The sequence below is a fragment of the Protopterus annectens genome, chromosome 3.part1 (genome assembly GCF_019279795.1).
Source record: "Protopterus annectens isolate FY-2018-M chromosome 3.part1, PAN1.0, whole genome shotgun sequence".
Lineage (NCBI taxonomy): Eukaryota > Metazoa > Chordata > Ceratodontiformes > Protopteridae > Protopterus > Protopterus annectens.
This window is the reverse complement of record NC_056732.1, coordinates 1,670,950,274-1,670,977,591: the sequence shown is the minus strand read 5'-3', so window position 1 is coordinate 1,670,977,591 and position 27,318 is coordinate 1,670,950,274. Positions and strand designations below refer to the sequence as shown.

General features: G+C 44.4%; 1 protein-coding gene across 2 annotated transcripts in view; it reads left to right on the top strand.

Moving 5' to 3' along the window:
- Positions 1–27,318, top strand: part of MROH1 (maestro heat like repeat family member 1) — a 2,449,684-nt gene that overhangs the window by 1,670,001 nt on the left and 752,365 nt on the right. For both annotated transcript variants that reach the window (XM_044067698.1, XM_044067696.1), the window contains one exon: positions 24,260–24,395. In XM_044067698.1, coding sequence (XP_043923633.1) covers positions 24,260–24,395 — 136 coding nt within the window. The remainder of the gene's footprint in view (positions 1–24,259; positions 24,396–27,318) is intronic.

Sequence of the window (27,318 nt, the reverse complement as noted above, 5' to 3'; positions counted from 1 at the left end):
CCAGAGCTGTGGATGAAGGCAAGGTAGTTCACACAGCCTACCTCGATCTTGCCAAGGCCTTCGACACCATCCCTCACTCAGGAACCATAGATAGACTCACTAAACTAGGCATAAACCCCTATGTCACAAAGTGGGTTGCAAACTGGCTCACTGATAGAACCCACACTGTGAAAGTAGCGGACTCCAAATCTGACTACTGACCAGTTGCAAGTGGAGTCCCCCATGGATCAGTCCTGGGTCCTCTCCTGTTTGGCATCTACTTCTCTGAAGTTCAGGCCAACACAAGGGGACTCTGGCTGACCAAGTTCACAGATGATTGCAAACTGGGAGCCATTATTGATTCTCCAGCAGATGTAGACATTCTACAAAAAGGTCTCACTGAGTCCAGTGATTGGTGCCAAAACCATGACCTTAAGCTAGGTGCCAAAAAGTGCATTGTCATTCCCTTTGGGAAAAACTCAGTGCCCATGAACTACCACATTGGCGGTAGTCCACTAAACACCGAAGGTGTGATAAGAGATCTGGGGACACAGGTTGACAGCAACCTCTCCTTTGATAACCCCATTGCCACTGTGGTCAGAAAGTCCTTCTATGTGGCACATCTCATTACAAAGGGTTTTTCATCCAGGAAGAAAGAGGTCATAATCCCTCTCTACTCATCTCTCATTAGACCTATTATAGAATGCAACTCCCCATTTGGCATGTACCTCACTAGACACCTACAACAACTGGAAAGGCCACAAAAGTACCTCACTAAGAGGATCTTAGGCCTTAAACACATGCTCTGTATGGACAGACTCAAAAAAACTCCAGTTGTACTCTGTCTCATATCAGCTACTTAGAGGTGATCTCTGCTTGACCTACAAAGCCATGTCTGACCCGGAGCTGTTAGATATGCTACACCTAAAGAAATCCCAATCCCTCCATGCCACATGCTCCAGGGATCGCCTCATTACCACAATAAACAGAACATGCTGGATTCCTAACCCAGAGATTCTCCATGCTCTGGAACAAATTTCCCATTCATGTCAAGCAGAGTACCTCACGGGCCCTCTTCAAGAGAAATCTTGACAAGTGGATGGGCAGTAGAAAATTCACCCCGGCGACCAATTCAGTGGCCTTGCTTGATAGGGGCACTGGGAACTAACATCAGGCAGCATGATGCCAATGCATCTTTTTTGGGCTAGGCTTGTATAGGCTCCAGGGTCATTAGCCTATTACACACTTATGAACTGCTTACTTTTAAAACTGAATGTTTCCCTGACTTGGGTAATAAATAGCCAATCTTTTCTCACACAACTTTGAGATCCTGCATGATTGAATACAGCTTATGATTAAAGGTTGTAGGCTTTTTTGATTGAATATAACACTCCTCGTTCACTGATCTCTTTTGTACTTAAAGTTGTTTCCAGGGAAGATAATAAGAACTGCTTAAACTGATTACTCTTGTACATTGTCGAATCATCTGCTGGTATTCATTTTAGAGCCTGCTGTCAGTTCTGTGATTAGTTTCTGAAAGTTTATTTAGCACTGAATATCAAAATGGATATTGAAGATCAAGTCCCAGCAGAGGCGTGTCTTGGGGTGTGGTGAAGGGGGCAGCTGCTCCAGGTGTGGGGTGTCAGGGGGGCGTGACTGGCAGCACTGGAGTTCAGTTTCTAAATGCTGAAACTGCATGCATGGACAGGTCTAGAGCACTTCTGTGATGCATGAGTTGAATAATGCCATATCCCTTTTCACCTCTGTCCCTTAATGGACACAGGCAACCTGTAAATGATTCATTTCCCAGGCCCTGCTTGTAAATATTTCATCTCCCAAGCCCCTGCTTATACTTATCAAGGATATCAGAACTTGTCAGAGATTTGGGATGCATGGCTAGGCCCCTGTTGAACCTAAAATGCATATCGTTACTACTTTTGTGGTTATACATCTCAACTATATGGATTTTTGCAAAATGCCTAGATTATTGCCTCATTTTTTTGATTGTTCTGCCAAAAAAAGTGATTTTTTTCTGGCTAATCATTGAAAATTAAAGTCAGTAAATAACAGACATTTGAGTTTCAGACTTCAAATCCTTCAAATAATGTATGGTAATACAAAACTTGCTATTTTAGCAACTTTCTAAGTCTGAGAGAGCAATAATTAAAATGTGCCCCCCCCAAAAAATTCATTTTTGGCTTTGTCCAGATTTTTTGTGCTACGAAGGTGAGAGGTATGTTTGTGGTCAGGACCAAAATGCTCATCACTTTGCATGTGTTATTTGTCTGTAGCAAGGCAGTTAGCTACAGTTTAAAGAAAACGTTTATGTTCTTTGTGTTTCACTGTTGCAGTCATCACCTGTGGGTTATCTGTGCTGTGGTAGCCCTTGGTCGACCAGAATACCAGAGTCAATTTTTTTTGTGTCGGCTGACGTCTCCTGTAGTTTGTCAGGTCATCAGTGCTATAAAGCAAGGCAGCCGATGTCATTACATCAGTCTTTCTTGCTGTGGAGCCAGGGCCGGCCTTAGCTGAAACGGCGCCCTAGGCGAAGCACTGCTCTGGTGCCCCTTAAGCCCCACCCACACTGAACACAAGGAACACCCCTGTTTGAGCCACGCCCACAGAAGGGTCACTCTCACAAAACACTCCACGTGAGCTTATCTTTGTTATGCTAAACTGTTTGGTCACATTTAGAAACATGCACACTTAGACACACAGATATGGCATGGCCTCATATCAGAGTGCTCATATCAGTCACCGGGGGGGGGGTGTTAAAGCCAAAAATGAATCCTGATCGCTACCTGAATGAAATATAAACACACACTACACAAAATTGATTTTCTATGATTCTCTGATTTTCAATGTCTGCAGGTTGAAAGGTATGGGAAAGTTGTAATCTCCATATTAATGGTTATCTAACCCTTATGCAGGAATTATAAATTATAAAATTATGAAAATATGCTTCAAAGTAAATTATGCCTAGCATATAGTTCTCTTCATAATGATGTGTTTCAGCTTTTACTAAATTTTGAATTGATTAATTAATTCATCACTGTCTAGAGGAAGAGATTAAACTTTTATTATCTTGTGCATTTCCTTGGGAGAGTTGCAGGAGTAGCCACAGTGAGATTTGTAACACACTGCTGACACTGGAAGCCATGGATAGAGGTGTTCAGAGCAGCACCAGTAATTTAAGCGAGCAAGAAGGAAGGGTTTCTTCACAGAGAAGATGGTGATTTTGTTATGGCAGTCATCTGCTTTAATAAGGCACAATTCAAGAGGATTTTTATCATGCATATATGATGCTTCCTCTTAAGTGGGCCAAATGCAAAATTAAATTATTATTCTAACCTCAAGTACATATAACTAACTGACATATCTCTCATCATGCAGACATTGAAAACAGGAGCAAAAGTCCTTGAAAAGATAAAAATATGGACATTTAATTGGCATAAAATATGAATGCTGTCTAACACATAATTCTCTGTGCTTCCAGTACAAATGTAGATGCTACTCACAAATATATTTTTAAAAAACAAAATATCAAAAATGATAGAAACATACAAGCACATTATCAAAGATGCAATGCAAAATCTGTAGACTTTAATGAACTGGATGGCAAAATTCTACCACACAAGGTCATTTATTTTTCCTTAAGAAAAAGGATGATGCAAAACGTGTGCCCCGTTTCTTTTAATTATTGTTGCCATTAGTATGTTGGTCATCTAGAGAGTGCATGTACTAGGCAGCTTCAAAGATCACATGTGGTGAGGGGAATTCACAAAGCTGAATGAAGGGCAAACCAAGCTTGACATTCACTAAAAAATAGGAACATCCTGTGCAGGGCTAAATCAGGCCCGATAATAGGGATGTTATTTCAAAATAGGGCTAGGTGAGAGGTCTGGTAACTTGCTAATATAAAATAAAGTGAAGAAAGGACAAAAAGGAAAGAAAAACTGCTAGAATGGTAAAAATATAGCAGTTTAAGTGTAATCACAAATGCAAAATAATGTATCTAAGAAGCAATAACTCACAGGAAAAAGGAATGCACTGTTGGAATTTAGGTAGTTACAACAGCTCAAGCAGAAATGGATTTGTCGCTGGTCATATCATATGCTCTAAAGTTAAGCAAGCAATGTGACGTGGGGCAAGGAAGGCAGGTGCGCTACCTGGATGCATATGATGAGACATCACCTGCAGACAACGGAAAGTTGTTAACAATCTTTGATAATTGGTAAGATCTCTTTAACCTATCTGGGTGATCTTCTGATTTAATTGTTGAAAAATACATTGCTAAAATGAATTACTAGTCATCTGAGATGAAACCATTTATGAACTGTGGCTAAGTCCTGACTCAGTATGAGTAAAGTTTTCTGCAGATTGTTCAGTACATAGTAAGACAGTACTAGATTATATTGATGGATAAGTCAGGGCTTACTGTAGAAACTGTATTTGTTATTATTGTAAATATTAGGGCCCCCAGGATTAATCCCTAAGATTTCCATGATAAGCAGGTGGGTACTGGGCAAGGTATCTTTCCTGATCCAATGAAGTGATGTACAATTAAGATATCTGACTAGCCATTCATTCATTACCGCTGTGTCATATTACAATTGCAGCTATAACTACACCTAAGACTCTAATGGTATCTACAACAAAAATAGTTCTAACAGCTATAACTACAAAAGCTCCCAGATAAAAGGTGTGACAGAAACTAGTACAGGGTACACTATGTAGTTATTTTGGTTATCTGTCCTCTAAGTACATTGTTAAAATTTTGCCCACATTCTTGGTATGTGAATACAGGCTTATATACATCCATGATATGTTATCAAATCTACTAAAATTAAAAACTAAAGTAAAAGTTCACACGTTCCACAAGCAAACCAAAGCCTAGAGAAACCCACCCCAAAAGCACCCACATTCTTGTTATGTGACTACAGGCTTATATACATCCATGATATGTTATCAAATCTACTAAAATTAAAAACTAAAGTAAAAATTCACACGCTCCACAAGCAAACCAAAGCATAGAGAAACCCATCCCAAAAGCGCACATCCAAAGCAATCCCCAAACCCAAAGCCGTGCTCGATTCTAAGCACAAAAGTAAAATGCATTTAAAAAATAAAACATGGACTGAATTTCCCTTCCACTTCAAACACACACTACACAAAATGCTTGTCTGCTTGCTTCATTCTTCTAATAAACGCGTCCCAGTGCTACTGTGCTTCCTTCAAATCACATCTCAGAAATATAAACACACACACACTATTCCTTCACATCTCAGAAATATAAACACACACACACACTATAAAAAATTACATTTCATCAATAACCCCCGGACCCCATCTCTCGCGTCACTTACCTCCTAGCCTTCAGTGTAAAAGTTGTAAAAAACCATAAAACGCCAAAAACACGCTCCATTTGGTTTGTAGTACTCCACGTGGAAGAACGATGCTGACTCACGTCCACAGATTCCGAGAACTGCAATCGCCTAGCCAATAGGTACATCCGACTCCCAACGAAGGAAGGAACAAGAGGTAGGAAGAGGTGGGGGCTGTCTGTGCTACTGTGGATAGGATGGAAAACAAGTTTGTGCTTAAGTTGAAGTGGGGGAGGGCGCATTTCTAGCCTGTATGGGCGTCGCGCGTCGGTGACTGACATTTGAAAAATAAATTTGTTGTCTTTTCAGCTTTCCCGGTTAGCGTTACTTCACAGCAGAATTGCGCCCTTTTGAGGCCGGCCTGTACGGCGCCCTAGGCGGTCGCCTAGTTCGCCTATGCCTAAGGCCGGCCATGTGTGGAGCTCGTAGCAGAAGCAGTTTGCATGAGTGCCGGTTGGTCGCTACCAGAAGTCAAATTTCAGCTGAAAATGTCTAAAGCTAAGTACCCCGTTGGGGATCCTTTTTTCTTGCACTAACTGATGTCCAAAGAAGTTAACAGATGTTCATCGTGCATACATCTGCAGTCATAACAGATGGGTTATCCTGCCATCAGGCGGGTCCTCGGTCGGCCGCATTCCAAAGTCTAGGTCCGGCGTTGGTTGTCGTCAGCGCAGCAGGGGTATAAAAGAGGCAGCCAACACCATTTTCTTCAGTCTTTCTTGCCGCGCGGTGCCCGAAGCAGAAGCAGTTCGCAAGTGCCGGTCGGCCAGCTCCTGAGATTTACGAAAGTATTTCAGCCGAAGTCTTCTTGAAAGCTAAGTACCCGTTGAAACTTTTCTTGCCTCAGACCGATGTCAGACAAAGTTAATAATTGCATTTCATGTGGGAAGCAAATACCGCATAAGGATTTCCACTCTTTCTGTATACCTTGCTTAGGCCCAGACCACGACGTCTCGGCCTGCCGTTTTTGTGCTAAATTCAATAAGCGCACTATTAAGCGTCGGGCGGAGTTCGCCCTTCACTTTTTTGGCAAAAAATTTAATTATATTATGTTGTCGGATACTCCGACTCCAGTTTTGAGCAAAAAACGCAAAGATAAGGACCGACATACGAGGTCCGCACCACCTACTGAAACCACGCTAAGGCCGACTACCGGTTCTCCGGTACTCAGCGAGGCGCCTACGCAGCCCCTGAATACTGATGACAATGCATTACCAGTGTCTTCAGTACCCGAGGTCGCAGGCTCCTCGGCCCCCATTCCTACTACAGATCCCGACGCCACTCCTGGTGGAGAATCTCAGAATTTAGACAGGCCTGCCATTTCTCAAGGGGTCTTCAGGCCTTCCTCCTTCTCTATTAAAGCCTTCACTAAATCTAAAGCAGCCATGAAAACCAAAAAACAGGTTCCTCAGACCCCCCTCCCAAGGCACCATGCCTAAAAAACAGATGCTTAAAATGGCTGAGGATTTGATTACTCTTATCAGGGGTTCTCAACCCCCCTCTGACAAAAGGCCCAGATTAGAGGAAGACTACCCTTCCTCAGATCAAGCTTCTATTACCTCAGAACTATCTGAGGACCCAGGATTATGCCTATTCTCCATTCGAAGACCCTGATGCAGAGGAGTCTATTCCCTCGGTCTCCCCCCCTGAGGACTTCTCTTTTGGGGAAACCCTGCATACATTGAGGGAACACTTTCACTGGGAAGGCCAAGATTACTCAGATTCCAAGAAAAGGCTCAGGGAATTTCTTCTGCTCCCCCAGCATAGGCCTCTGGCTATCCCTCCTGTTTTAGATATATTGGATGATGTGTGCACAGAAGCCAGCCTTTAATCCTGATTCTTTGCCTCCAGCTCCTGTTAAACCAGACAGGTATTACCGGGTTCCTGATTCTCACCAGTTCCTATATAAAAGCCATACTGCTGACCCAGAAACAATTTCACAGGGTCCCAAGGGAATTAAGGCCTCTACTGCTAAAAATCCATTACCTTCAGAGAGAGATTCCAGAGCTTTAGAAAGGTGGGGGAAAAAGGTGTACACCTCGGCCACTTTAACCATGAGGGCATTAAACTGTCAGTTCCATATGTTAAAGTATCAACAGTTTTTGATATCTCAGCTGAAAAGCAAGATGACACAACCAGAACAACCAGATTTAAAAGAGTTGCAGGATTTGTTGCATGGTGCAGAGCAAGTGGGTAAACATACCTTGCAGTGTGGTTTTGATGCTTTAGAGGCCTCATGTAGAGCTGCTGTTACGGGGTCTGTTATACGTAGGCATGCTTGGCTCAAAGAGCAAACCTTACCAGATCATGTCAAAACTAAATTATTAGATGCACCTCTTCAAAAAGATGTATTGTTTGGTGTTAAAGCTGAGGAGGTGCTAAAGAAAATGGAGGAAAAAGCGAAATCAATGCAAACAGTGAAAGATTTCCTGCAGGTACAGCCTCCATGTTTCAGCAGAAACTGGCCTTCAAAAAATTGGTCCTTTCCAGCCACGGACAGACCTCAAAGGGGCAGATACAGGCGCCCAAGGGGCAGAGGGCAACCTCAAGGATCTTTCAGAGCCAGACAGTGGCAAGCACCCAACCCCAAGAGGTGGAGAAGACAGATCACAGTCTTTTAGAAAACAGACACAATGACTTCCCCCTACACCTGCCAAGCAAAACTTTAGTGGCAGCACCTTTGGGCAGAAAACTGACATTATTCTCAAAAAATTGGCATATTGTTACAAAAGACAAATGGATTCTGGACATAGAGGCTACAGGTTCCACTTTCACACCCTTCCAAAAATGAGAGGCATGCCAAACCTGCCACAAAATCAAAGGGCAGAGGCACAAAAACAAGTTTTAGCTCTCATGGACATGAAAGCAATTCAAGAGGTACCTGCAAAAGAACAAGGTCAAGGGTTTTATTCCAGACTATTCCTGGTACCGAGGAAAGACAAAGATTGGAGACCTATCTTAGACCTATCCATCCTAAACACATATCTACAGGTGCCAAAATTCAAGATGCTCACATTACAGCAGCTTCTTCCCATGCTGGGCAAGGAGTCTTGGCTGGTAACATTGGACCTCAAGGAGGCATACCTGCATGTCCCTATCAGACAAGATTGCAGAAGATACCTCAGATTTCTTGCAGGTTCAACCCATTACCAATTCTCTGCATTGCCCTTTGGCTTATCTACTGCACCCAGAGTGTTTACGAAATGCCTGGCATCAGTAATCGCCTTCTGCAGACTACAAGGGATACAGATCTACCCATATCTGGACGACTGCCTGATCCAAGAGGACAGCAAGGACATATTACTGCAGCACCTGGCGTTTGTAATAAAACTGTTGAACTTCCTGGGATGCACAGTCAACAAAAAGAAATCAAAACTAATACCCTCTTAACAAATAATTTTCCTGGGTGCCAGCTTGGATACAACCACCCAGATGGCCTACCTCAGGCCAGACAAGCAAGGGCAACTGTCTCAGTACTTCAGAAAAATGGCAACTTACACCAGGCTAACTGCAAGGAAAATCCTGCAGGCTCTGGGATTCATGGCATCTTGCATCCTACTAATCCCATGTGCAAAGCTGCATATGAGGAAACTTCAATGGTACCTGAAAAACTTATGGTCTCAACACAGCCACAGCTTGGAAACAATTATCCCACTCATTCCATGCCTTCAAAAGGAATTTTTGTGGTGGACTCAAGCTTGCCAAAGAAACACAGGTCTTCCTTTCTGTGTACCTCAAGCAACTCAAATCATCACAACAGATGCCTCAGACTACGCCTGGGGAGCACACATGGCAGATCAGTGCATTCAGGGAAAATGGACCCGAAAAGAGAAGCACCTTCACATCAACCAAAAGGAAATGCTAGCCGTGCAAAAGGCTATTATGACCTTCAAAGACCTACTGCATCCAGGCCAGCTATTGATAAGGACAGACAACACCACAGTGATGTGGTACATAAACAAACAGGGGGGAACTCATTCATATCCCCTGTGCAGGCAAGCCATGACCCTATGGAACACAGCACTGGAATTGCAAATTCAACTGCAGGCACAATTCCTGCCAGGAAAGGAAAACACACTGGCAGACAACCTAAGCAGAAATATGACAGATCCACACGAATGGAAGTTGCATCCTCAACTTTTCACAAAGATAACTCAGGCATGGGGACAGCCAGACATAGATCTCTTTGCTACCCACAGAAATTGCCAGTTGAAAAAATTTTGTTCAAGGACCTATCATCCACAGGCCTGGAAAGTGGACGCACTTTCCTTCAATTGGCCAACATTGACAGTCTATGCCTTCCCGCCTCTTCCTCTGCTGCCCAAAGTTCTATTAAAAGCCAGAGCAGAGAGGCCGAAAATGATTCTCATCGCTCCAGACTGGCCAAGACAACACTGGTATCTGCTCCTGAGGAGCCTGACACATTCCCCACCATGGATCCTACCTCTAGTCCCTCTTCTGTTGTCCCAGCACAACTACAAAACCCTTCACAGCCATCTCAAAACTAAATCTAGCTGCATGGAGAATTCCTTGATTTCCCAACAGTTTCTCCTCTCCAAGGAGGTGCAGGATGTCATTTTGGAGGCCAGAAGACCTTCTACTAGAAAGGCTTACTCCGCCAAATGGAAACGATTTTGTGCCTGGAATCAAGAAAAGGGACAGAATCCTTGGGTAATAAATATACCTCAAATTTTACAGTACCTAGCTGAGATGTTAAACTATGGACTTTCCTTCTCCTCCATCAAGATCCACGCTTCAGCCATTTCTGCACAATACAACACAGATCCTCCATTGTTCTCTCACCCTCTCTTAAGGCAGTTCCTCAGAGGGGCAAAGGATTTAAAACCCCCAAGGAAACCACCAGTCCCTGCTTGGGACCTCAACTATGTATTGGAAAAGCTGACCCTTCCTCCCTTCGAGCCAGCTTCTTCAACAGAGTTGCAGTACTTGTCATGGAAAACAGCCTTTCTTCTGGCTATCACCTAAGCACGCAGGGTTTCGGAGCTACAGGCCCTCATGGCTGTGCAACCATTCATCATTTTCCATCAGGACAGAGTTTCCTTACGAACCAATCCTACCTTTATGCCAAAGGTAGTATCCAGTGTAGCTTTGAATCAGACTATCCACTTACCTACCTTTTATCCTAATCCACAAAACAAAGGGGAAAGACTACTACATTCCTTGGACATTCACAGACAACTTCATTACTACTTGGACAGAACAAAGCCATTCAGGAAATCTGAGCAACTCTTTGTGTCCAGTGCTGTAGGTGCTCAGGGAAGGGCTATTTCCAAACAGACAATTTCAAAATGGATAGCCCACTGCATACGCTTTTGTTACTCATTTCATGGAAAAACTGTGCCTGCATGCATCAGACCCCACTTCACCAGAGCCACAGCTACCTCTGCAGCCTTCCTCAGGGGGGGTCCCTACCAAGGACATTTTGGAAGCAGCCACCTGGAGTTCAGTGCACACTTTCTCCAAGCACTATCACCTCCCACTATACTCAAAATCTAGAGTGGGCTTTGCCACAGCAGTCCTGAAGGGCATCCTAGCCCCTCCTAGTTCCACTTAGTGCCTACCACCCTTACTTAGCTTTGGGATTCTACCCATCTGTTATGACTGCAGCTGTATGCACGATGAACATAGTACAGTTTTGTACCTACCATAAATGTAGATGTTCGAGTGCTCATACAGCTGCAGTCCAGGTTTCCCTCCCTCCATCCCCTCTTAGGACAGGCCTTATGACAAACACTTTTCATATAACCTTTTTGGGGTATTCTTTTATGGTGTATTTGCTTGCAACTACTGTTTTTGATTTATCAACATTGCATCTTTGCATAACATTATGTTTTCCTTCCTTCTGGGGGCACCTGACATCTGGAGCAAGAAAAACTGAAGAAAATGGCGTCGGCTGCCTCTTTTATACCCCTGCCATGCTGACGTCAGGGAGGAAGCGACGACAACCGACGCCGGAACTAGACTTTGGAATTCGGCCGACCGAGGACCCGCCTGACGGCAGGATAACCCATCTGTTATGACTGCAGCTGTATGAGCACTCAAACATCTACATTTATGGTAGGTACAAAACTGTACTTTGTCTCGCCTGTGGAAAGCAGATCCCACACCGAGACTTCCATTTTTACTGCATCACTTGTTTAGGCCCAGACCACAACGTCCCCCATTGCTGGTTCTGTGCCCTCTTTAATACCAGAACCATTCGCCATAGAGCTCTTTTTGTAGACAGTTATTTTTGTGTTCTGTCTTTGCATTCCGATATGGCATCCATCAGCCAACAATCTGTGTACATTCTGAAAAAACGTAGATGTAAATATAGAGACACACCACACAAGGTTAAGCCTTCCGATGACGCTACCGCCAAGCACTTAGTCAGTTCTGCCAGATTCAGTATCTACGCAGGCCTCTACCGAGACCCTTTCGGAGTCTGGTATGCCACAGAAGTCTTCTTCATCTTACAAGCCTTTGGCTGACTCTGCCTCAGTTGGGTCCAGAGCCAAGATGCAGGCACCAGCTTCCGAGGAGGCCTTTCGCACTACCAAATCTAGACAAAAACTGATGTCTTCGCATCTGACAGTTTCTCGCAGACCGACTTATTCTCTCAGGCCTAGAAGCCAGGCCACTCCTAGGAAATCTGCTTCTAGCCACCATCTTGCTTCTGCTCCACCTCCCCAAGCACAAATGCTTAAAATGGCAGAGGATCTCATCTCCCTTATCTGGGGTAGTCAGGCCACTACTTCTAAAAGGAAAAGGCACCCTTCCCCAGAGGTCATTACACAGGGACCTAAAAGAGCTAAGACTAGTTCTGCCACGAATCCTCTTCCATCTGACAAGGACTCCAGAGCCCTGGACAGATGGGGTAAAAAAGTATACACCTCTGCAACCTTAGCTATCAGAGCTCTCACTTGTCTGTTCCATATGTTAAAATATCAACAACACAATTTGGAACAATTAAAACAGAAGATTGCTACCTTTCCTGACTGTGCCAGTTCAAAAGAGTTAGATTTACTGCACTCTGCTTGTCAAGTGGCTAAACACTCATTACAATGTGAATATGACGCCCTAGAAGCCACTAGCAGGGCAGCAGTGACAGGATCTTTTATGAGGAGACGTGCATGGCTGAAGGAGCAACCTCTTCCTGATCATGTCAAGTCTAAACTTACTGATGCACCCCTAGATAAGGAGTACTTGTTTGGTGAAAAAGCAGAAGAGGTACTTGAAAAGATGGAAGACAAAGCAAAATCTATGCAAACAGTAAAAGATTTCTTTCAAGTTCAACCTCCCAGATTCTGCAGGAGCTTTCCCTCTAAGCACTGGGCCTTCCCTGCACTTCGCAGACAGGGCCAAGGAAAGCCCTGCAGGGACAGCCCAACATGACCCCTATTCCAGGGCTAGTAGAGAAGCAAACAGTGGACCACTTCTGTCTCTGAGGCAGAGAGTTCTAAGCCAACCTTCCATGACCCCCCCCCTTCTCTCATCAAAAAGTAGAAGGAAGGCTCTCTGTCACAGAAAGCCAGTTGTCTTCGAAGACAAAGGACCAATGGGTCTTAAAGATCATTTCTCAGGGATACAAATTCTCTTTCAGCAAACTCCCAATTCCAACAGGGTACCCAGACTTACCTCCAAATCAGTGGGCAGAAACATTGAAACGGGTCCAAACAGGAAAAGACTGTTATTCCAGACTATTCCTTGTGCCCAGAAAAGAGGGCACTTGGCACCCCATCCTGGATCTGTCCATTCTGAACACCTACCTTGTGGTCCCCAGATTCAAAATGGTAACTTTGCAGCAGCTGCTGCCTTTGCTAACAAAAAAAGCCTGGCTAGTGACCCTAGACCTAAAAGATGCCTACATCCTCATCCCCATCAGGGAATTGTGCAGAGAATTCCTGTGCTTCAGAGCAGGCTCACAACAATTTCAGTTCTCTGTGCTGCCCTTTGGCTTATCTACTGCTCCCAGCGTATTCACCAAATGCTTAGCCCCAGCCATAGCATTCTGCAGACAGAGATGTATACAGATTTACCCTTACCTGGATGACTGCCTCATTCAGGCAGAGTGCAAAGAAAAGCTGCTCCAGGACCTCCTCTTTGTCAAATCACTCCTAACTTCTCTAGGGTATACCATCAACAAGAAGAAATCAAAACAAAACCCCACCAGGAGGATCATTTTCTTGGGAGCTGCACTGGACGCAGCATCCCAAATGGCCTTCCTATCCCCAGAAAAGCAGAGCTTCCTGCCTCTCTACTTTACCCAGCTGGCTTCCAGAAGTCACCTCACTGAGATGAAGTCCCTGCAAGCGCTGGGATACATGGCATCTTGCATCCTTCTCATTCCCCTGGCCAGGCTTCACATGAGAAAATGTCAATGGTAATTAAAGAACCTTTGGTGCCAACATTCTGTCCCTAGAGACTCTCGCCCTCTGATCCCATGTATAAGGGCAGAGTTTCTCTGGTGGGCAGATGCCTGTGCCAGGAACAAGGGTCTTCCCTTCAACCTCCACCCTTCCAGCCAGACAATCACCAGCGGTGCCACAGACCTTGCTTGGGGCGCTCACCTAGAAGGCAGGTGCACCCAAGGTCTTTGGGATGCCCAGCAACTATACTTCCACATCAGTCAGAAATTATGGCAGTACAAAAGGCTCTGACATCCTTCAAACCCCATCTCAGGCCAGGGGCTCTCCTTATAAAAACAGACAACACCACAATAATGTGGTACATCAACAAATGGGGGGACCCAATCTTAACCCCTGTGCAGGTTAGCCATGATCCCCTGGCTTACAGCCACCTCCATTGGTCTATACCTAATTGCCCATTACCTACCAGGGGTCAACACCACCCTGACAGACCACCTAAGCAGAAACTTACTGAACTCCCAGGAATGGCAGCTCCACAGGGAAATCTTCCTGCAAATCACTCAGGAGTGGGGGACTCCAGAAGTGGATCTCTTTCCCTCGCACCTCAACCACCAGCTGCAAAAGTTCTGTACCAGGGAGCATCACCTCCTAGTGTGGAAGGTGGATGCCTTGACCTTCCCCTGGAACTCCCTCTTTGTGTACGCGTTGTGCCCTCCCCTGCCCCTTATTCCCAAGGTACTGATCAAAATAAGGGAGGAGAGACCAAAGGCCATCCTTATTGCTCCAGATTGGCCCAGACAGCATTGTTACCCCTTACTGCGCAGTCTGACCTTACAGCCCCCCAAGCAGCTTGCCCTGATCTCAGACCTCTTGACCCAGGTGAGGGAGAAGATACTGCACCCAGACTTACATACTCTCAATCTTTTAGCATGGCTTATACGTTAAAAGCTAACAAGAAGTCCCTGTTAAGCAAACAAGTCCTAGATATCATCACAGAGGGCAGAAGGCCCAGCACCAGAAAAATCATATGCAGAGAAATGGAAAGGATTCTGCTCCTGGAACTAGTCCAAAGGGGCTAGTACCGCCAATCCTTTGATCCCTCTTATCTTGGATTACCTAGCTGAGTTGCTCAATAGTGGTCTCTCTCTCTTTATTAAAACCCATTCCTCAGCCATTTCTGCTCATTACAGTTCAGACCCACCCCTCTTCTCTCATCCGTTGATTAAGCAATTCCTCAGAGGGGCTTCTAATATCAGACCTCCCAGAAGGCCTCCCACGCCACCCTGGGACCTGAATTATGTTCTAGAAAAACTAACCTTCCCTCCTTTTGAACCTGCTGTTTTTGCAGAATTAAAATACCTCTCCTGGAAGACTGCCTTCCTACTAGCTATCACCTCAGCCAGAAGGGTATCAGAACTTCAGACTGTCATGGCTGTTGAGCCTTTTATCATTTTCATGAAGACAGGATCTTCCTGAGGACAAACCCCTCCTTTATGATCAAGGTGATAGCTGATGTAACCCTCAACCAGTCCATACACCTACCCACCTTCTTTCCCAACCCTCAGAATAAGGGGGAAAGAATTCTACTCTCGCTAAATGTGCACAGACAGCTCGGATACTGTTTGGACTGTACTAAACTATTCAGAAAAATGGACCAACTACATGTCAGCTTTCCCCCTGGAGCACAGGGGAAGCCCATTTCCAAACAAACCATTTCCAAATGGATATCACACTGTATCCATTTCTGCTACAGACTGTATGGGGAAACCACCCCCCATGTCTATCCATACCCATTCCACTAGGGCATCTTCCACTTCCACAGCCTTCCTTAGAGGAGTCCTCACCAGGGACATCTTGGAAGCTCCCACCTGGACCTCTGTCCATACCTTTACAAAGCATTACCACCTACCTCTTTTTTCTAAATCTAGGGCAGGGTTTGTCTCTGCAGTTCTGCAGGGCCTGCTTGACCCATGCTTATCCTCCACCCCTCTCCTCAGCTTTGGGAATCCTCCCACAGGTGATGACTGCAACAGTGAAACATGAAGAACATATTACAGATATTCTTCGTGTTTCACTGTTGCAGTCATTACATTTGGGTTATCTGCTTGCAGGTAGCCCTCAGTCAGCCTGATAAACAAAGTATTGGGTCCTGCGTCGGTTGCTGTCCCTTCTTCCATGACATCAGGTCGTCAGGGGTATAAAATATGCAGCTGACATCATTACATCAGTCTGTATTGGAGTGTGGTGCCCGAAGCAGAAGCAGTTTGCAAGTGCCTGTCAGCCGACTCCTGAAATTTTCGTTTTCGAGTTTCAGAACCGAAGTCTTCAACTAAAGCTAGGTACCCCATTGGGGAAACTTTTTCTTGCTCCTTACCGATGTCAATAAAAGTTAATAATTGCATTACTTGTGGAAAGCAAATACCTCATGAAGATTTTCATTCGTACTGTATTCCTTGCCTAGGCCCTGACCATGATGTACCTTGCTGTCGGTTTTGTGTTTTATTTAATCAGCGCACTATCTGTCGTCGGTATATTTTCACATCTAAATATTTCGGTTCTCGGTTTAATTACCCAGAAATGTCATTGGTTAGCCATCCGACTACTGGGATTCCGAAAAAACACATAGATAAAGACAGACCGCCGAGGTCCAAAACTGCCGACGACACTTCTAAGCCAGTTGCCAGTTTGCCGGTACTCAGTAAGACTCTTTCACAGCCCCTGATACCCCCTACTTCTGATTCGCAGGCCTCTACTGAGACCCATTCGGAGTCCAGAATGCTGCGAGATGCTTCAACTATGGGATACCCTTTCTGATAGAGAGTCCATGGTGTTGGATAGATGGGTTAAGAAGGTTTACACTTCTGCAACCTTGGCCATTAGGGCTTTAAACTTCCAGTTTCATACGTTAAAGTGTCAGCAATATGTTATTGGACTGCTTAAACAGAAAATGATGATTCCTGACTGTGTGGAAAATAGAGAATTACAGGATTTAATGTATTCTGCTGAACAAGTTGAAAAACATACTTTGCAGTGTGGTTTTGATTCATTAGAGGTCTCTTGCAGGGCTGCTGTTACTGGGTCTGTGGTCAGAAGGCATGCTTGGCTTAAGGAGCAGTCTTTGCCTGATCATGTTAAAGCTAAATTGTTGGATGCTCCCTTAAATCAAGACTGCCTGTTTGGCAGCAAGGCTGAGGAAGTTCTTAAAAAGATGGAAGCTAAAACTAAATCTATGCAAACTGTTAAAGATTTCTTACAAGTTCAGCCTCCTAGATTTAGTAGGCACTGGCCCTCTAAGAATTGGTCCGTTCCAGCCCCTTCCAGGTCTTCTCAAGCCAAACCCAGACACAGCAAAAACCCCAGGTTTTGGTCCAAAGGGGCGCACAAGACTAAGCAATGGGGGGGCCTTCACTTCCAAATCTGGGAGTAATAAGATTCCCCCCTATGGTAAACTGTCTCAATGACTTTCTTTTAAAATTTCCAAGCACTTATCAACTGACTTGCTCTTCATGCAAAGAATTGGGAACTCATTACCCAGGACAAATGGGTTTTAAATATAGTGTCCCAGGGATACAGATTTCACTTCCACACGTTGCCAACACCAAGCAGGTGGCCGGACCTTCCACCAAATCAGTGGGCAGAGGCCCAAAAACAAGTACATTCTCTCTTAAGCATGGGGGTTATTCAACTGGTACCAGAAGAGGAAAAGGGACAAGGTTTCTACTTGAGACTTTTCCTGGTACCCAGAAAAGCCAATTCATGGTGCCCTATCCTGGACCTGTCTACTCTAAACACCTTTTTGGAGATTCCAAAATTCAAAATGCTGACTTCACCAGTTACTTCCTATGCTAGAAAAGGATGCCTGGTTGGCAACACTACATTTAAAAGAAGTGTATCTGCACATCCTAATCAGGGAATCTTGCAGAAGATACCTACACTTCAAAGCAGGCTACACCCACTATCAGTTCTCTGCACTCCCCTTTGGCTTATCTTCTGCATCCAGGGTATTCACAAAGTGCCTAGCTCCAGTTATTGCTTTTTGCTGGCAAAGAAATATTCAAATATACCCATACCTGGATGATTGTCTAATTCAGGCAGAAAGCCAGGACATGCTTTGAATCATCTGGCCTTTGTTCAAAGGGTTCTAACTTGTCTGGGGTACACCATAAGCGAAAATAAATCACACCTGGTACCCTGTCAACAAGTTATATTCCTGGGAGCAAGCTTGACTACATCTTCCCAGATGGCTTACCTCACACCAGAAAAACAAATTCATTTGACAACCTACTTCAAACACGTGGCCACAAAAACCCTGCTATCTGCAAGACAAATACTGCAAGCCTTGGGGTTCGTGGCCTCCTGCATTCTTCTAATTCCATATGCAAGACTGCATATGAGGAAGCTACTACAGTGGTATCTAAAAAGCCTATGGTGTCATGGTGTCAACATTCTCAGGATCTAGAAGCAATGATTCCTATCATACCTTGCCTACCCCTAGAGTTCCCTTGGTGGCCAAATGCCTGCCACCAAAACAAGGGACTACCTTTCACACCACCCCCTACCGCCTAAACCCTGACAACAGACGCATCAGACAATGCATGGGGGGGAGGCTCACCTGGCAGGGAAGTGCATTCAGGGCAAATGGAACCCAAGTCAAATGCACCTGCATATCAATCAAAAAGAAATGCTAGCTGTACAGAATGTTCTGACACCCTTCAAGGACCACATTATTCAGGACAACTAATGGTAATGACGGACAACACCACTGTTATGTGGTACATAAGCAGGGGGTACACATTCTTACCCCCCTCTGCAGACTAGCTATGGCATTGTGGAACACAGCCTTGAGCTACCAAGTGCACCTACAAGCTCATTTCCTGCCAGGAAAATTAAATACACTGGCAGATGGACGAAGCAGAAACCTCATGGACCCACTCGAGTGGAAGCTGGAACCAAGGATTTTCAACATGTTGACAAGCAAATGGGCAAGCCCAGATATAGATCTTTTTGCCTGTCCCCAGAACTACCAATTGGACAAATTTTGCACAAGGACTCCCCACAAAAAAGCCTGGAAAGTGGATGCTCTGTCCTTCAGCTGGAAAAACCTATCAGTCTATGCCCCCCCCCCCCCCGCCTCTGCTCTCCAAAGTACTACTAAAAATCAAACAGGACAAACCAAGGATGATTTTGATTGCTCCAGACTGGCCGCGCCAACACTGGTACCCCCTTCTGCGCAGTGTGTCATGGTTATCCCCATGGCACCTGCCTCAGACTCCTTCCCTGTTGTCTCAGCAGGAGAACCAGATTCTGCACCTTCAGCTTCTAACACTGAACCTTGCAGCCTGGCTAATTACATAATCTCTCCTTTACCATCCCTCAGTAAACCTGTGATGGATATCATTTTAGAGGCAAGGAGGCCTAGTACTAGAAAATCTTATGCTGAAAAATGGAAACAAATTCTGTGTCTGGAACCAGTCTCAAGGGATGAGCACAGCAGCGCCCAATTTAGCTCAGACTTTTCAATACTTAACTGAGATGCCTCACAAGGGCTTGTTCTTTTCCTCCATTAAAATCCATGCCTCAGCCATTTCAGCTCATTATAACACAGAGCCTCCCCTCATCTCTCCTCCACTGCTCAAGCAGTTCCTCAGAGGAGCCAAAAATTTGAGACCACCCTGAAGAGCTCCAACCCCAGCCTGGGACCTTAACTTTGTTTTGGAGAAACTCACACTACCTCCTTTCGAGCCAGCTGCTTCTGCAGACTTGAAATTTCTTTCTTGGAAAACAGCTTTCCTTTTAGCATCACTTCAGCTAGAAGGGTATCTGAATTACAGGCCCTTATGGCAGTGGAGCCTTTCATCATCATTCATGCGGACTGGGTGTCCCTCAGAACCAATCCATCCATCATGCCCAAACCAAGGTGGTATCCAGTGTGGCTCTTAATCAGTCCATTCATTTGCCAACCTTCTTTCCCAGTCCACAGAACAAAGGGGAATGGATACTGCATTCCTTAGATGTGCACAGACAACTTAGGTTCTACTTGGACAGGACTAAACCTCAAAGAAAATCTGAACAACTGCTGGTGGCATTTGCTGCAGGGGCAGAGGGGAAGGCTATTTCAAAGCAAACCATTTATAAATGGATATGCCATTGCATTCATTTTTGCTATAAGCACCATAAAAACCTATCCCCCAGGGGATCAGACCTCACTCCACCAGGGCTGCATCTACCTCTACAGCCTTTCTCAGAGGCGTCCCTACCAGGGACAATCCTAGAAGCTGCTACCTGGAGTTCTGTACATACTTTCGCCAAGCATTATCATTTGCCAATTTCTCTCTAAATCCAGAGCTGACTTTGCCACTGCAGTCTTGCAGGGCCTTATAGCTGGTCTTAATGCTATCTAAATTCCTCCTCCCAACCATAGCTTAGGGAATCTACCCAAATGTAATGACTGCAACAGTGAAAAATGAAGAACATAGTACAGTTGTGTACACTTACCATAAATGTAAATGTTCGAGTGTATTCACTGTTGCAGTCCTGGTTACCCTCCCTCCAACCCCCTAACTTCTTTTGGCTATACCTCTACTTTCCTTTGCCATGCTTAAAAGCCTTTTTAGTGTATTTGCTTTTTTGTAGGAGGTATATCATTGTACTTTTATATTTAATTGCTTCCCATTAGGGGGGCACCTGACATCTGGGGCAAGAAAAACTGATGTAATGGCGTCGGCTGCATGTTTTATACCCCTGACGTCATGGAAGAAGGGACAGCAACCAACGCAGGACCCAAGCCTTTTTTAATCAGGCCGACTGAGGGCTACCTGCAAGCAGATAACCCAAATGTAATGACTGCAACAGTGAATACACTTGAACATCTACATTAATGGTAAGTGTACACAACTGTACTTTCTGTGCACTTACCATAAATGTAGATGTTCGAGTGTATTCACTGTCGCAGTCCTGGTCTCCCTCCCTCCATCCCCCATATAGCATCTTCCCCTAGGGGACATAAGCTTGCCACAGTGGCTTTTTGCCAACAGGGCCACTTTTCCTTATTTCCTTACGTTTCTGATGAGTTACAGCAAGAAAAACTGATTTGTTGACGTCGGTTGCCTTGCTTTATAGCACTGATGACCCGACGTCCGACTACAGGCGATGGCAGCCGACGCAAAAAAAATGTACTCTGGTATTCGGGCCAACCAAGGGCTACCACAGCAGGGATAACCCACAGGTGATGACTGTAACAGTGAACACACTCTAATATCTACATTTATGGTAAGTGTACATAACTGTACTTTTTGTCCTCCATTTGTAAGGGGAGGACCTTTAATTTGCTCTTTAACTCTGAGAGAGCAGGACCCACTTTTTTTTCCATTCTTAACTTTGAGTTGAGTGGCTGTCAGATCAGGAAACCACACAGGGGACTGGAAAACCTAGCTACTGCTCTGGCTGTCAGGAGGGATTTCACCAGAGCTCCTTACTCTTGACTCATAGAACCATTTGTTTCATCTATCCAGTTTGATCTTTAGTGACTTTTTTTCTGTTTCTGTAGTAAACTTGCAGTAGTGTTTAGTTAGTTCTGCTCAGCCTGTAGTCCTGTTAAATATTGGCTCTAAAACCATCAGATTTTGAATTTTTCATTGGAATGTCTCAGTGAATTCTACTTTGTACATTTGGCTTCAGTGGCCTTAATGTACACGTGTAAGACCTTTATTTGGTGGCTGTTTACTCTGTGAGATGCGCGCCAGAGATGTTAACTCTGTGAGATGCATGTCAGAGATGTTAACTCTCTGAGATGCGCGTCAGAGATGCCAACTCTGCGAGATGTGCATCAGAGATGGCAACTCTGCAAGATGCGTGTCAGAGATGGCAACTCTGCGAGATGCGCGTCAGAGATGGCAACTCTGAGAGATGTGCGTCAGAGATGGCAACTCTGCGAGATGCGCATCAGAGATGGCAACTCTGCGAGATGCGCGTCCGAGACGGCAACTTTCTGAGATGCGCGTCCGAGACGGCAACTCTGCGAGATGCGCGTCCGAGACGGCAACTCTGCGAGATGCGCGTCCGAGACGGCAACTCTGCGAGATGCGCGTCCGAGACGGCAACTCTGCGAGATGCGCGTCAGAGATGGCAACTCTGTGAGATGCGCGTCAGAGAAGGCAACTCTGCGAGATGCGCGTCAGAAAAGGCAACTCTGCGAGATGCGCGTCAGAGAAGGCAACTCTGCGAGATGCGCGTCAGAGAAGGCAACTCTGCGAGATGCGCGTCAAGAGATGGCAACTCTGTGAGATGCACGTCTGAGATCATAAACTCTGCGAGATGCACATTAGATGCAAGCAGTTTGAGCTGAAGAGCTAATTTTTGGTTAGTCATTAGAAAATAGTATCCTTGCACATTAAACTACAGCTTTCTTTTTTAACCCAAGATTATCTAGAAGCTCCCACTCTACCAAACTATCCACCTTTTAATCTGTATTTGGACATGTTCAAGGGACTATTCAGCTGGCTAAGACATTTGTAGAATTTTATGCCATTATTTGCCTTACACGCCGTAGTGTATGTTTACTGAGGATAACAGAGAAGGGCTATTGCTGGGTAAATCTGTCCGCTTGTTTAAAAGGTGTTGTTCATTGATGGGGTCGTCCAGACCCCTTCCAAAAGAGCAATGGCTGCTTGCTTCACAGGTTTCCTGCTCATGTTGCACGCGTCTCTGCTGTCAGAAAGGCCACCCCGTTTTTACTAAACACTCAAGTCTGAACCTTCAGTAATGGACCCCCCCCCCACTCCAGTTTCCCTCTCCTTTTTTCTAACATCTCTTTGCTTATCTTGCAGGATGAATGCCTTATCGAGTAATTTACCTGTTGGAGGTTGTCCACTTGGGGCATTTACTTCCTGTTCATCCTTGAGAGTGACAGATTTCTTTATTGCCAGTCTTCAGATGTTTTTCTTGATATACATAATCATGGAGATTATTTTTCTCCTCTGATTTTCTGTTGCTGTTGTATAAGAAAAAAACTGATTCCACAATTTCCTGGACAAATAAAAAAAAGGATGGATCAGTAGTACATTTCTGAGCCCTTTTAGTGGAGGGCTTTACCTGTAGGTAGCAGGATATTTTCACAGGTTGAATACCCCACAAGGCAAATAGCTGTTGGTAATCTAAATTTGTGGTAGGTAAAACGTAAGTACTTTTGTAACAAACCTTTTATGTAAAATTAAGTGTTTCAGGGCTTTTTGCTTCTGATGCTGTTTAGGTGTGTCATGCCAAATATTATCAAGGGTCAGTAGTACAAGGCGATTTGTAGATGGCAACTGGTGTGGCGTGCAACGATGAACTCGCCTTTACCTCTAAGACTGTCTTTCTTACCAACTGGTCTAGGAAGTAGATTTTGTTCTGCACAGTGAATCTCAAAGATTTTTCCTGCAATTTAGATTGAAAAAAAATCCACTGAAGTATTTGTGGTCTGGGAACATTCAAATAAAGTGTTGAAGGGGAGTATGTCAGTAAATGAAGTAACAATGGTTAAAATAAGCAATATCAGCTGGGGGCAGATGGAGTGCACACTTGTGCAACCATTCTTGGTGTGTTGAATGGATCTTTGAAGGAATTGTATAAAAGAACACATTAAGTTAACTGATGGTTTATAGAGTATGGTGACCAGCACAGTAAAGCAGCTTGCTGCCGTGCACTGTGAAAGATGGCTAGAGGTCTTTTGTTTCATTTTATTTGCTGTCTTTTGTATAATCTACTGGAGCAGTGCACCGAATTTTAATCGGTATGGAAGTTTGAGGCACACTTTAACATTTTTGAGAGGTAAATTAAGAGGACAGACCTAGATTCTGAAGAATGTAGATGACAGTAAGAGAGAGAATGGGCCATGGTTTTATAACAGAGGATGAAACGTTTAGTAATTAAATGAGAAAGCACTGGTTTCTGAAAGTCTTGTGACTCCATAGAACATATTACCATGCGAGTTGGAGGACCATTTTTCACTCTGTAGCTCAAAACAGAGATTGGGTTGGATGGAAGATAGGGAATATGAGTGAAGAGGGTAGGTATTTTCTGTGACTGGCCACTGCTAGCAGACTAAACATATTTCTTGTTCTTACATCTTTGGATTTGCACGGATATCTAATTAGCAGTGTAACTTTTGTATTTTCCCTTTTTTTGTGATAGTACTATATTGGCTAGGGGAGTCAGATTGCAGATAAATGGCTACTTCTAATAGTTTTTTTGGCATCCATTTGTACTCCTCACTGAAGTTTAAAACAGGGCTATGTTGTAACGTCATCTGAGAGATGCATTTTGCAACTTGTTTATAGATAGATAATTTTTCAGGTTTATTCCAGTACTTTGTCTGCTCAAAATCTCAATTTTACCTTGCTTGCAGGATGAGGGATTTGCAGAATAAAAAAATGATCTTCTCGAGAAAGTGCTACACTGTCTAGTATCTGATGGTTCCTGCTTATGTAATGAGATTACACATTGTAGTTAATCTGTTTTTTTCTTGTTTTGTTTTTTTTACATCCACAGACAGTGGTGTCCTTCCATAATTTGGGAGCTCTGATTGGGCGCCTTGCACCTCGGTGTTCTGACCCTTCACTGATTGTACGTCAGTCTGCCATCGACTGCTTATATACCTTGCTGTGTATACAGCTACGTTATGAAGGTAAGAATGTTAGAGTAAATCACAGCAAAGAACATAAATTGTGGCGCACAGGCAGGTCTGAGTGTCATTTCAGTTGACACTTGATATATAATCTCTAAGTATCAGGTTGTCAGATGTCAATGTGATTTATTTTTGATACAGTAAAAGCTTCACATGCCTTGTAGAGATATTGAAATATATTTACGGTTTTAGGTATTTTTCTGAGAGTGTGCAAGCTTATTGCCAAACCATTACTGCCCTCCTCATATCCATATTTAGCATTGCAGGTAGTAATCTGTACAACTTATATTGTCAGGTTTACATGGATGAAGGTCAGAGTTCGGTCCAAGATGCATGAACTCAGATTTCAAAAATCATCTATCATCTTATGGGGGTGGATGACATGGTGTTAATAGGTTAGTGAGCAAAACTGAATACTGTGGAAAAATTAACACTTCTGCATTCTGAGTCCAAACAAAGTTCAAGAAAAACCTGATGATTTTTTTTTTCAGCCAAGTAACAGAAGGCTTGGATTCAGGACATTATTCAGTAGCTACTATTTAGGTTAGGTAAGAAATAATGCAAAGATTGAATATTTGGCTATACAAATATATTATTTATTCCAAATCACAGTTCCCGAGGGGGATTAAACATTTTCTAACATGATCCAACAGAATTTTGGCAAAACAACCCTTTTTATACCTTAGAGACATTAGGTATAACATGAGGCACATATGATGTGATACAGATGTTCATCATTCCACATTGCTGCAGTCCTAACCATTGGGTAGTCCGCTGTCCAGTCGGCCCGAATACCAAAGTATATGGCTGACGTCGGTCAAGGCGCATTAGACTGATGTCAGGACGTCAGGGTACTAATGCGCATGACCGACGTCATATCTTCAGTCTTTTTTGCCGCATGGTCCGATGCAGAAGCAGTTTTGCGAGTGCAGGTTGGCGTTCTGAAATTTTCTGAAGTCGGAGTTTCAGACCGAATCAAAGTTGGCTAAGTACCCCGTTGGGGAACATTTTGGTTTTTTCTTGCCTCAGTATTTAACCGGATGTCAGAAAAAGTGAATAACTGTATTTCTTGTGGGAAACAGATACCTCATAGGGATTACCATACTTTGTGTATACCTTGTTTAGGGCCTGAGCATGACGTTGTTGGATGCCGCTCTTGTGCTAGATTTAACAAACGCACTATTAAGAGAAGGTTAGACTGTGCCAGGTTAGTGTTTGGGAAGCGTTGTAATTATAAAATGCCGCCGGATGCTCCGGCCCGCTTCCAAAAAGCGCAAGGACAAAGCAGCGAAGTCTAGGGTTGAAGAACCGGCAGTCCCGGACGTCGGTTCTTTAGAAGGCTCGGTGGAGCCAGAGGTTTTGCCAGGAGTTTCTGTGGAGTCTCAGGCAGAGACTTTACTGTTACAGGATGTGCCCTCTCAGGAGGTAGGCCAGGCTGAGGGGGCTTCTCAGGTAGCTGTTCTTCCCTCTCTTCCTAAGGCAGTTAGAGCCTCTCCTTCTGTTTCCAAGACTTCTTTGAGGGGTAGGCCAAGTTTAGCTTCAGTGGGGGCTTCACCTAGCACTTCAGGTTCTGTGCCTAAGAAACATATGCTTAAAATGGCAGAGGATTTGATTACTATGATTAGAGGTTCTATGCCCCCTCCTGATAAGAGGCCTAGGGTGGAGCCTGAGTTTGAGAGTTTTGAACAGTGTTCAGAGGCTTCTGAGTCTTCGGCTGAAGACTTGCAGGAGTTTCCTCATTATTCTGATTCTGATGTGGATGATTCCACTCCTTCAGCTTCTCCACCTGAGGATTTTTCATTTTCAGAGACTCTGCATTCCATGAGGGAGCATTTTAAATGGGAAGGCCAAGATTTCTCTGATTCCAGGAAGAGGCTTAGGGAATTCTTGTTTTTACCCCAGCATAGGCCCTTAGCTATACCTCCTGTGTTGAATGTGGTGGAAGATGTTTTTGCAGAGGCTTCCCTGAACCCTGATTCTTTGCCTCCTGCTCCTGTTAAACCTGATAGGTACTATAGGGTGCCTGAAGCTCATAAGTATCTTTTTAAGAGTCCTAGGGCAGACCCAGAAATTGTTTCTCAGGGGCCTAAGGGTGTTAAGGCCTCTGTGGTTAAAAATCCTGTTCCCTCTGATAAAGAGGCAAGGGCTTTGGATAGATGGGGAAAGAAAGTGTATACTTCTTCCACTTTAGCCATGAGGGCGTTGAATTGTCAGTTTCACATGTTAAAATATCAAAATTATCTCCTTTCACAATTGAAATCTAAGGTGGATGCTCTGGCGGAAGGTATTGAGTGTAAAGAGTTGCTGGATTTAGTTCATGTGTCTGAACAAGTGGGTAAGCATTCCTTGCAATGTGGTTTTGATGCTGTGCAGGCCTCCTCGAGGGTGGCTGCCACTGGCTCTGTTCTTCGCAGGCACGCTTGGTTGAGGGATCAGAATTTAGCTGAGCATGTTAAGACAAGGATTTTGGATGCTCCTTTGCAGTCTGATGTGTTGTTTGGTTCGCCTGTGGAAGCAGTTTTAAAGAAAATGGAGGACAAGGCTAAATCTATGCAGACTGTTAAAGATTTTTTGCAGGTGCAGCCTCCAAAGTTTAGCAGAAATTGGCCTACTAAGGGATGGACATATCCTGCTTATGATTCCCAGTCTAGGGGCAGGTCTAGACGTGGTAGGGGCAGAGCTCAAGGTTCTTTTAGGCCTAGAACAGGGAGTTCTCCTGCTCAGACTTCTGGTGAGGGCAGGGGTCAGTCCTTTCGTAAACAGACCCAATGACCTGCCTTTTCAGCTGCCAGTACATTCTCGTCTGGCAGCTCCTTTGGGAGGAAGGCTGTCTCTTTTCAAAGAAAATTGGAATTTAATTACTCAAGACCGATGGGTTTTGGATATCATTCACCACGGTTACAGGTTTTATTTCCATACCTTG